This window comes from Stegostoma tigrinum, chromosome 18 (genome assembly GCF_030684315.1).
Source record: "Stegostoma tigrinum isolate sSteTig4 chromosome 18, sSteTig4.hap1, whole genome shotgun sequence".
In the NCBI taxonomy this organism is placed as follows: Eukaryota; Metazoa; Chordata; class Chondrichthyes; order Orectolobiformes; family Stegostomatidae; genus Stegostoma; species Stegostoma tigrinum.
The window spans coordinates 23,468,625-23,481,044 of record NC_081371.1 but is presented as its reverse complement, the minus strand read 5'-3'; the positions used below and the strand labels follow the sequence as shown (position 1 = coordinate 23,481,044).

The 12,420-nt window shown below is 39.0% G+C and overlaps 1 protein-coding gene across 3 annotated transcripts in view; it reads right to left on the bottom strand.

Moving 5' to 3' along the window:
• LOC125460669 (cystine/glutamate transporter-like) overlaps positions 1 to 12,420 on the bottom strand; it is a 53,773-nt gene that overhangs the window by 6,839 nt on the left and 34,514 nt on the right. The window contains exons 7-11 of one of the 3 annotated variants that reach the window (XM_048548358.2): positions 10,806 to 10,929; positions 9,791 to 9,894; positions 8,239 to 8,335; positions 6,013 to 6,162; positions 2,245 to 2,422 (exon numbers count right to left, since the gene is read on the bottom strand). In XM_048548358.2, the coding sequence (XP_048404315.1) occupies positions 2,245 to 2,422; positions 6,013 to 6,162; positions 8,239 to 8,335; positions 9,791 to 9,894; positions 10,806 to 10,929 (653 nt within the window). Of the gene's footprint in view, positions 1 to 2,244; positions 2,423 to 4,708; positions 5,840 to 6,012; positions 6,163 to 8,238; positions 8,336 to 9,790; positions 9,895 to 10,805; positions 10,930 to 12,420 lie in introns of those variants that run through there. The other 2 variants (XM_059652395.1, XM_048548359.2) reach the window with 2 other exon arrangements.

Sequence of the window (12,420 nt, the reverse complement as noted above, 5' to 3'; positions counted from 1 at the left end):
AAGTGGAGATAGAATGTACCCTGAACAGGATGCAGGAGTATATTTTCAATTGACGTAATTTGGATACTTATGTTAATGGACTAATGCTGTTAAACTGGTCAGGAAATATAAGCTGTCATAAGCTGTCTTAAATGGTTTTGTTACTGGTATTTTTCAATAAAGTCAAATTTCTTTGGAATACAGGAACAGAAGAGATTTTTGTTTATTCATTCATGGGATGTGAACGTTGCTCATCCCTTATTGCCCAGAGGGTGTTGACAGCCAACCACATTTTGTCCAAAGTTCTCCACAGTCATTATTTCTACGTATTTTACATTTAGTGTACTGAATTTTTAACCTGGACTGGATATGACAAATGAAATTAATTGCTCTCTTTTAACTCCTCGGATTCCATGACCCAACCCCTCCCCATGTTCTGTAAAGATTGTATAAACCAAAGTGCTTGGGATTTCTTGCGAGACTGAGATGAAGCCCAACTCAAAAATGAAACAAAGAGCTCTGGATGCTGGAGATCTGAAACAAAAATAGAAATTTCTGGAGCAACTCAGCTGCCAAACTTGTGATATTTCTCCAGAAACAGCTATTTTTGAAGTCCAACTCATGTAGTAATATTCAGTCCATAAATGGAGATGATGACGTGTCTGCAGTGTAAGTATTATTTGGTGGAAGATTTGAAACAAAATTCCCAGAATTAAATATGTCTATTTGAGGAGAATTTTTGTTACGAGTACTGCTGCAGAAATATTTGATAAGTCAAGCATGAAGTAAATTAGCTTCATTTGAGATTTTCATTTCTTAGTATTAACTATGAAAAGTTCTACCCTGAACAGATTGAACAATCTGTCTATTAGAAATTCTAAACAGCCTTGATGAAATTACTGGAGGTTAATAGAAAAAAACCCTCTTGTATGAGATAAAACATAAAAAAGGAGCTGCCGAAATATATACAGATTGACCACATGGAAATTAAATGGATGATAAAATAGAAAAATCATATTGTACTCAAAATATTGCCTTAGTTTCTTTCTCCACAGATGCTGCCAGATCTACTGAGCTTCTCCAGCACTTATTGTTTGTACCTCAGCTCTCCAGCATCCACAGTAGAGTCATAGAGTCACAGAGATGTACAGCATGGAAACAGACCCTTTGGTCCAACTTGTCCATGCTGATAAGGTATCCTAAATTAATCTAATCCCTTTTGCTAGCATTTGACCCACATATTTCTAAACCCTTCCTATTCATATAGCCAACCAGATGCCTTTTAAATGTTGTAATTGTACTAGTCTCCACCACTTCCTCTGGCAAGTCATTCCATATATCCTCTGTATGAAAAACAAAAGCAAAGTTGCTGGAAAAGCTCAGCAGGTCTGGCAGCATCTGTAGAGGAGAAAACAGAGTTAATGTTTTGGGTCCAGTAACCCTTTCTTAGAACAGGACTTGAAACGTTAACTCTGTTTTCTCCTCCACAGATGCTGCCAGACCTGCTGAGCTTTTCCAGCAACTTTGTTTTTGTTCCTGATGCAACTCTTCAACTAGCATATTTATTTCAATGTTTACACTAAGGTTTATTAAGATGCATTTCTCATTGCTCTGTATTCATAAGGTTCTTCAGTTCTTTTATTTTGATTTTGTTGCACAGCAAAAACTTGTATTTTTATTTCTTTTTTAACATCATAAAATCAGAAGACACTTCAGAGGGACATTATAACGCAAAATATGACACTGAGCCACATAATAGTATGTCAGGGTAGATGATCAAAGTTTAGACAAAATGTTAGGTTTTAGTGAGTATTTTCAAGGAAGAAAGTGAAGTATAAGAATGAAAAATTATAAGGATGGAATTGCAGAATTTGGGGTCGAGTTGGCTTAAAGTGCTGGAACTAATGACAGAATGATTGAAATCAGAGATGTGCAAGAAGGCAGAATTAAAGGATTGCAGATATCTTGGATAGTTATGGTGTTGGAGAAATTATGGAGATAAGGAGGACTGTGTCGATGGAGGGCTTTAGAAGCAAAGATGAGAATTTTAAAATTGATGCATTTCTTAACTTGGAATCAACTTACATCAGTAAGCACAAAAGTGAAGGTTGAATGGGATGTTGAGTGTATTAGGACGAGGGCAACACAGATTTGGATTACCTTGAGCTCACAGAGTACAACACATGGGAGGTCAGTTGGAAGTGTATTAAAATAGCCAGATGAGGAGGTATGAATTTACAGCTATGACTTTACACCTGTACTTACAAAGTGCTTTTCTCCACCAGGCTGGTCCTCGAGGTCGACATACTATAAGGTAATAGACAGGCACACCAGACAGCATTAAAGCACAGCCAATCCCAGTGTTGATAGGGTCAGAGTAAAGGGACATGGCTACAAGAAACAGGCACACTGCGGTAAAGATTCCAGGAATGATTATTGGAACCTAAGGGGAGTTAAAACATTTTAAAATCAGCTCATTTTCAGTTAATTTTAACAGCAGTGTAATTTAAATGCTTCAAAACAAACCAATGTTTTCTAATTTATGAATAAATATAAATAATAAAATGTACATTTTATTTAATATACTCCAATTAAATAGTATCCTGACGATTTCCTTTCTGGTAGATAATATTGGCCTTTATCACGTGAGATAGTAAATGCTGTGGCAGTGCTCAACATATCAGAGACATACTATACGGACAATGAGGGAGACTGACGTTATACAGTTTTGTGAAACTAGTTCAGCTTCTGACCTGGAAGAATGTGCACAAGGAGGCCAATGGGCTGTGCAATTGGTTAGCACAGGAAAATCCAAGATAGCAATGTTTAACGGCTGCTGCTTCAATTTAACAGGAAATATATTTTGTGTCTCAACTGTTTTCACTCACTATTTGGTTTCTTGAAAAAGTGCTAAAACTTCTCTTTGGGATGAAGTTTTAAATGGCAAACTGCTGATGATACAGCAATGGAGTCTAGTGCTATTTGGAATGAATGGTTACCGTCTTCTCAAAGCCTAGGAATATGCTAGTAAGATGGAAGTGACTGAATGAATATTTGTAGCGGTCCAAGTTAGCAGGATATGGGAACAAAGTGCACTGGAATCAAAAGAAACTCAAAGGTATGGAAGGCAACCTCTCTTCTTTGGGATGAAGTTCCAGGAGGCAAGAGTTCTGATCTTATTCACTCTTGGATTTTGGGCGTCACTGACTGGCTGGCATTTATTGTCAATCTCTAGTTGCCCTTGAGAAGGTGATGGTGAATTGCCTTCTTGAACTGTTGCAGTTTAATTACTGTAAGTTGACCCCCAATGCTCTTAGGGAGGGAATTCCAGTGACAGTGAAGAATGACAATATGTTTCCAAGTCAGGATGGTGGATGGCTTGGAGGAGATCTTGCAGGTGGTGTTGTTCCCATATATCTGCTGGCCTTGTCCTTCTAGACGGAAATGGTTGTGGGTTTGGAAGGTGCTGTATGAGGATATTTGATGAATTTCTGCAGTGCATCTTGTTGATGATACACACTGCTGATGATGATTGGAAAGAGTGGATGCTTGTGGTTATGGTGTGAATCAAGTGGAATGCTTTGTCCTTGATGTGTCAAGCTTCTTTTGTTTTATTCATTCATGGGATATGGGCGTCGCTGGCTGGGCCTGAACTTATTGCCCATTCCTAATTGCTCAGAGTCAACCACATTGTTGTGGTTATGGAGTCATGTGTTGGCCAGACCAGGTAAGGATGGCAGTTTCCTGCTGTATCATTGGCAGCTTCCCCTAGCGGGATTTGAACCTGGGTCCCCAGACATTATCTGGGTCTCTGGGTTAACAGTCCAGTGATAATACCACTGGGTCATCACCTCCCCTGAGTATTGTTGGGCCTGCAGCTATCTAGGCAAGTGGCAGTATTCATCACACTCCTGGCTCGTGCATTATAGATGGTGGACAGGTGGTGGACAGGGGAACTAGGAGCTGAGTTATTCACTGAAGTATTCCTGGCCTCTGACCTGCTCTTGTAGCTGCTGTATTTACATGGCAAGTTGAGTTTCTGGTTAACGATAACTGTAAGAATCTAGATAGGGTTGGATTCAGTGACGCTAACATGATATATTGGAGCAGTTAGGCTAGTGGAGTGGCAAGTTCTGGAGCACAAATCTTCAGCACTATTATTGGAATGTTTCCATGGCCTGAAATCTTTGCAGTATTCTGATTGTTTCTTTGAATCAAATTGTCTGAAGACTGGCATCAATGATGTTGGGAACCACTGAAGGAGGCTGAGGTGGATCATCCACTTAGCTTGCTGCTTCTTACTTGCTTCAGTGCTCATTAGTACAAAATACAAACTAGGGGCAGAAGTAGATTATTCAACTCCTTGGGCCTGCTGCACCATTTAATAGGATCATGCCAAATCGTTTTGTGTTTTCAATTCCAGATTCCCTTACCCTAAAGATACTTTTAATTCTATTTCCTGAAAGAAATCTACCTACTGTTGCCTTTAAAATACTCAAATACCCCCTCTGCCCAAATTATATCCTTATAATACAAACTGTTCATTCTATATCCTTATAAATAAATTGTATCAGCCGAGTAAATTTCCTCTGAACTACCTCCAACATATTTATATCCTTAAATCAGACCCACAAAAGCCAAAATAACTGAAGTGTAACATCCTTACTTTTGTGTTGAATTTCTCTCAAAAGAAGAGAAAATTCAGTTAGCTTTTTTGTTATACCTGGGTACTAACATTTTGAGACTAGTGCACTACTGCCTAGATTTCTCTGCAGCTTAGACTTCTGCAGTCATTCTCCACATAAATAATACAGTGTCCTCTTTTTCCTTCCTGTCAAAGTGAACAATTTCACATTTCCCATGTTATTCACCGTCTATGAGAACTTTTCCAGTTCACTCAACTAATCTATATCCATCTACAATGTCTTTAACCACATGCCACTTCAACATGCCACCCTCATCCCTGGCCAATATCTCTGTTTCAGCTTGCTGCAGTGCCAGCGAAGCTCAGCGTAAACTGGAAAAATAGCACCTAATTTTCCACTTCAGTACCCTGCATAGGCTTGAACACGCCTATGAACTAGTCTCCACACCCACACACCAGGCCTTGTTATCACATAGTCTGCTTTTACACACACCTCATTGTTAGCCACTAACAATCTCCATCAACAGCTATTCACCCTCCTAGCCAGATCATTGTCCATTCCTTCATCTGTCCAACTGTTCTCTCCCTTTAGGCTCCATCCCCACCTATTGTTTACTCCTTACCCCCTCTCCCTACCCTATCTTCTGCATAATAACTGACATTTTTCTAGCCACCATGAGTTCTGAGGAAGGGTCACTGGATCAGAAATGCTAACTCTGATTTCTCTACATAGATGCTGCCAAACCTGCTGAGCTTTTCCAAGAATTTCTATTTTTGTTTACAATCTCTTTTAAGTCCGTTTCAAAACAGATTTTCTTATCCATGTGTCATTTGTAACTTCAGCTTCCATGCCTTCATTACCCTCATCTATGTCATGGATATAAATTATGAAAAGCTGAGGTCCCAATACAGACATCTTCTGAACTCACCTTGTCACATCCTGCCAATTAAGAAAGGATCAATTTATGCCTACTGTTTTTGACTAGCCACCCAGTCTTCTATCCATGATAACATTTCATCCCTTGTACGATGAGCTCCTACTTTATGCAATAAACTTAACATGTGGAATCTTGTCAAATGCTTTCTGGAAATCCAAGTGCAGCATATTGTGCCTGGCAACTTCTGTAAAGAAGGAAGATGGTTGAGGGAAGGAGGAACTTCCATCTCTGGAACAGCAAGAATGGTGCCTCATTACTGGAAAATCCAGTGTGGTACCTTAAAGGGGCAGAAATGACACAAACATCAGAAACTGACCTCCACTTAGTGGAGGCCAGGGCTTTCAACAGACAAGTCATTGAGACAGAATGAAGGAAAAGGAACTCCTTACCAGACCCAATATCTTGGTAGTGTGTTGCCTTTTGGTTAATCAGTAACCTATTATACTGTACCTTGAATGGACGGTGTATATCTGGCCGTTTGTAACGGTGTCGGATAAGTCCAAGGGTTACAAGCCCGATAAACAACCAGCGAGGAAAGCTGTTTAAGTTCAGCAAACCATTGACATCACCAATGAAAATCATCAACATGATCAGTGGATACTGAGGAAGACACAGGGACAGTTTATTAACATTCAAGAAAATGCACTAAATATTTTAATACAAAGAGTAGGACATATAAACCTGAGTATTGTGTTCAACTTTGGGGACCACATTTTAGGAGAATGTGAAGGCTTTAGAGAGAGTCCAGGAAAGATTCACAGGATTCCAGAAATGAGAATTGTCAGATGGGTGTATAAATTGAACAACCTGAGCTTGTTCTACTTGGAGAAGAGAAAATTAAGATGAATTTTTGGGAGGTATTCAAAATTATGAAGCATCTGGTCAGAACGTTTTGGTGGAAAGTTTCATGGCCCAGGCAATGATAAAGGTGATTGGCAAAAGAAGCAATGGTAACATGAGGAAAAATCTTCATATCCCGCAAAATCTGGAATACTTTTAAAAATAGACAATTATTGGATGAGTTGGACCAAAGGGTTTGTTTCTGTGCTGTATGACTCTCTGACTCTTTAAAGAAGCGCAGGGCATGGAGAATAGATGGACAAAGTAGGACTAGGTGAGTTGCACAGAACTGGCACAAACACATTGATCTGAAATGCCACTTTTTATGCGGTAACCATTCCAGGATTCTTTCACAAGCTATCAGAAGCTATTATCAATAGTGCTATTAAGTTGCAGCAAAATAGCAATGCTCTGTCCAATTGGTTCCAGCTTTCATCAAAGCTTCAGTGCAAACATGGACAAAGAACTCGAGGTTAAAAAAAGGGATGGCATGGTGACTCAGTGGTTAGCACTGCTGCCTCACAGCGACCGGGAACTGGGTTCAATTCCACCCTCCAGCAACTCTGTATGGAGTTTGCACGTTCTCCCCGTGTTTGCGAGGGTTTCCTCCAGGTGCACCGGTTTCCTCCCACAGCCCAAAGATGTGCAGGCTAGGTGGATTGGCCATGCTAAGTTGCCCATAGTATTCAGGGATGTGTAGATTAGGTGGGTTATAGGGGCATGGGTCTGGATGGGATTCTCTAAGGGTCAGTGAGCTTTTTGGGCCAAAGGGCCTGTTTCCACACAATAGGGATTCTATGATCCCATGAACTGAACTCCAGCATTGAGAAAAGAATAAATGCCCTTGACATCAAAGCTGCAATTGACTGTGAATAGTGTTAAGGATAATCGAAGTCAATGGGTTTTGGACGGAAATTCTCTGGAATTGCACAGCACAGTGTCTCAGTGGTTAGCACTTTCGTCTCACAGTAGCAGGGACCCAGGTTAAATTCCAGCCTCACGTGACTGCTTGTGTAGAGTTTGTATGTTCTCCCTTTGCCCACATGGGTTTCTTCTGGGTACTCCAGTTTCTTTCCACTGACCAAATATGTCCAGGCCAGATGGATTAGCCATGGTAAATGTGGGGTTGCAGGGATATAATGGGGGCTGAGTTGAGGTGGGATGCTCTTTGGAAGTCAGTGCAGGCTCGATGGGCCGAATGGCCTCTTTCCACACTAAAGGGATCCTATGATGTGTTTTCTGAGGGCTTCCATATTCGTATACAGCACAACCTGAATAGTGTCAGATTTGGGCAACAAATTAGCAAGTGAGAAGTCTGCAATATAAATTCCAGATCTCCTGCAAAAGAGTATAACCAACTTTTCATAACATTATGGAGCACTACTATCACTGAATCTTCAGTGTCAGCATTGTAGGGTGTCACCACTGACCAAAAACTTAAATAAACCAGCAGTGTGAACATTATGGCAACATAGTCAGTATTATGGGGTGAATGGCTCAATCCCTGATTTGTACGCTGATAGCCTTCTGCAAGGTAGAAGTCAGGAGTGTGATGGAATACGTTCCACTTGCCTGGATGAGTGCAATAACATCCATAACACTCAAGAAATTCCTCATATTTAATAACTCCAGGGTTTACCTTCTAAAAAGTTCTATAACACCCAAATCAAGATTCACTGCCACTCAGTACAAGGGTGGCAGTCAATTGGGAACATGTTCATCAAAGAGCTCAAGATGGAAATGGTAAGCAATGGTATTTATTGCAGAATGTTTTGTTTGATACACACTTTAAACAGTAGCCAGTTCTACTGGGAAGTGACTGTGTTCTGTACTCACCATTAAAAGTACAGCTGGAAGAGGTGTGTGGCGTTGAATGTGGATCATTGAGAAGAGAATTGGCCATTGCTTTTCTCTTGAAGCCACAAAGAACATCCTTTTGCAATATAGAAAATAGCAGGTATTATCAATGATTTTGTGCGCGTGGTCTGCACCCATCCATTTCAGGGTCAGTTCCTGATCTGCTATCATTATGGAAAATAAATTGTTGCCTTAGACACTAGGTCATTTATTTCTCTTAAGCTCAGTGTTATAACTGCCCCGAATGAGTCCTTTGTCCTGGTGAACTGGAATATGAGCTTGCAATACCAAAGTAATTCTGCCCAGACCCTTCTTGTATTAACTTTGTATCTGGATAATGAAATGATAAATATTATCAGATTCTAAATTAAGCTATAAAATATATATCAAGTTTAAATTAAAACAGTAACGTAAACCCAATGCAATCACTTTAATTTGGTTATAGAATTTCCACGGGCAAGCACTTCTCTAATTCTCTTCATTAGGATTCTCTGAGACATCCTTTCCAACAATAACTTCCCTTATTGACACAAATCCATCTTACGACTTGTTCCTGGATTCTTTTTTATTTACTGAAAGCAATTTTGTCCCATGCCTATGTGTTTTGTTAATTTAGATATTTGTCCCATAGATTACATTTGGAGCATACTGCAATTCAACTTGCTTTCATTGGATCTACACTTCTTCTCAACAAATCCTTGAAGAATCCAAACAACTACTAGAACAGGCATAAGTTTGATAATTAAATATAACAATGGACCTGTTTCTGTCAAATATTAGAAGCGATTCTTTTATGGAAGTTGAATTTGAAACTCAATTTCAATTAATGATGTATCCAATAATAACAAATCATATCAAGTAGCCAATGTAACACCCTAGTTCAAATTCGCCTCTTTTAGATGCTAAATTTTATGTTATTACTTGCAGTGATGATTGATTGCAGTTTTACAAGATGTGATGTGTAGTTGTTGTGGGCTGTCTGTGTCTAGCTGGTAGTGAGGGGTTTTAGCAAGTGTGCTTTGATGCTGTGTCAGAGCTCCTGTCTCATCAGTAAATAATCTTTAATGTTAGGAAAAAATGGAAGGAACTTTCTCCTCATTGTTAAAATACTCTACACAGTTTCTAGGAGATGCAATTGACATCATCATGGCTTTCAAAATATATTTCGCACTGGACTAAAATTATTCAGCTCGTGCCAAGTATTCAAGGTATTTGTCTCAGCTTGGATTTTGTGCATTTGGGAATCAGAGCTGGAGATATTCTTCTTTGGTTGTCATGTCAATTTTAGGTTAATTTCAAACTGCAGTACAATTGGTTCTTTGTGTTAATTTGTCTATTGTGAGAAACATTTATCAATTTTGATGGAGAAAGGGGAGGAATTTATTTCTTAAACCAACCAGCAAGCTAAGAACTGATGAAACTTGGCATGTTGGTACAATGAAGCAACTAGTTGTCTTGTTTTTACTTCTGTTTCTGGTTTCGAGGATGCACTTTATAATGTTAAATATACTTTCCATATACATAGTCGTACCTGGAAACAGCAAATAGACCTCCAGTTATTGCCCCAAGGCATGACAGTGAAACAAGAATTTGAATCATTGGGGTGAAGCTTTTCAGAGTCCTCTCTCCAAAAGTCTAATTAAAAAAAAACTCAATTCATTATTTGGAAACAGATACTGCTCCATGCAGTTTTACTGCAATGTTGACCAATAATAGAAAGGACAGTATAATATAGTTATAAACAATTGACTTGCACAGAAGCAGAAAGTCAGTTCAAGTTTTGAATGTTGTAGGACTGTTTATTAAAGCTGACATGTGGGAGCAGTGACATTCTCATGTGGCTCAGCCAGCATCTTTCAAACAACAACTTGCATTAATATTGAATTTAGATGGGTTTAGGAATAGAGCTCTGAAGTGTGCTGTCGAGAAAGTTGAAGAATCTTTCATTAAAAGTGAGGAAGGGGAGGACAGGGCATACAAGAGGACAGATCCAGAAGATAAAATGATATGGAAGAGGATACAAAGATAGGGGAGATTGCAGAAATTGTTTGAGACAATAATGTGGAAGAAAATATTGTCTCAAATTATGATTTTTGTTAATGCTTTTTCAGTTTATGCACTTTTTAAAATGCTCTTTGTCACATTAGAGCAAAGAGAGCTGAAAGTTGACTGATGAGAGTTCAGCAGAAGATTTATGAATTAACTTGAAATGATGGGTCCTAACCTCCTTCCAGAATGTCCTGCTGCCGACATTGGGACAGCCAATAATGTTAGGGGGGACCTGGCTAGGAACCAATTTGGATATTCTTGCTCCTGTGGCCTCTGAGGCCTGATAGAGCATTGGTACCTCATACACCAGATAAAAACTAGGCCTTTCAAGCTGACATGTGACAGAGTTCATGCATCTATCTAACATGGGAATGCTTCTTTATTTCTCTGATAATTACATACGCGAGCAAGCTGAGTTCAAAGTTCACAATAAAAAGTGAATAAGAGGAAAAATTTATAAGAAAAATAGATTACAGTGAATGTTCTTGGTTACCTACCACAGCTACTGCACCAGATGCTAACACCTCATCTGCTGTCAATACTGTGTAGTATGACACATTTACAAGCAAGTAGAGTTTTGTAACAATGAGTAGAGAGGAGATAGTGGCCAGAGGAATATTCCTGTAAAATACGATGTATAATCAGAAACTGATTAGCAATTAACTTTGCTTAAATTCATTTGAAGATATTGGTGACTAATGACAGTTTGATGATATTTAGCCTTGTGATCGCATGGTGAGAGTAGATGTGCACAGAATTACATTCTGAGATTAAGTACTTAGCTTGCGCAGTGTGCAGCAATAGGAAGGTGACCTACTTCATGCTGCCATCTTACTATTCTTGCCAGCCTGGGATTCTAGAAACAGAGACATAGACCAAAACCAGAACTTTTGAGAGTGTGATTTTAATGCATTTCATCATTCAAAGGATGGCAGAAGTTTGGAACTGTCTTCTGATGCTGGATCAATTGTTAATTTTAAGCTGGTAGATTTTTATTAAGTACAAGCAGTAAGGAATACGAAGTAAAGGCAGCTATCTGCTATTGAATTTATCTCTGGGTTTTGTGACCTCCACATTGGGACCTCTGTGTTTCATAGCCTTGTACTTGCTGGTAATAAGATCAGCAGCATTTTCTTCAAGGACACTGCTTTCTAATTCAGACAATAAATTTGTGAAAGAGTAAAGATTTTGGGTACTTCAGAAGATTGCATTAGGGTGTGGTGGATCTGGTTATATGCCTAAAATACAAAAGTGATCAACATGTGGGACGGCCTTATGGATAGTGATGGAGACAAAATACCTGAAAGCATTTAGTGAATAATAAGATATTACTGCAGGAGTCATTGAAGGTTCAGTCTGAATAGCTTTTGTCATTATTAATATTATGATTTGGTAACTTTCAAGATTTTTGAAAAAAGTCATCTAACCACAATTTTTCAATAAACAATATGCAATACAAACACAGAAAAAAAGGCAATTTAAAAAGGGACAGGAATAATTTTAAACAGATAAAATCTATCATACGTGGAGTATAAAATAAAGAAAATAAAGTGAGCAGGTGCTTTGTTTCAGGTGCTTTGATATATTACAAGCAAATGGAATCAACATTCATTTGTTTAAAGTGCATCTTCAACAAAATATCTGTCAAACATTCATCTCTTTCTGAGACAGACCATTAGTGCTTCACTTTCACCATTGGCCATGCACATTTCACAACATAACTACTTAAAAGTAATTAACCTTGTTGACAATGAAGGAACAGTGATACCACTCCAAGGTAGATTGATGTGTGCCTAGGAGGTGAACTTGCAGGTGTTCCCGTTCATCTGCTGCCCTTGTCTTTCAAGGTGGTGGAGATCATGAGTTTGGAAGTTGCTGTTGAAATAGTTGCTGCAGTACATCTTGTATATAGCATACACTGCTGCCAATATGCACCAGGTATTGGTTGAGGTATCAGTTACATGGGGTGCTGAACATTATCAAGCTTCTTGTGCATTGTTAGAACTAACACCATCCAGGCTTGCAGACAGTATTCTATCATACTCTTGACTTCTGGGAGTGGACAGCTTTTGAAGGGTCAAAATGTGCAGCCACCTGCAAAAAAGCTCTACT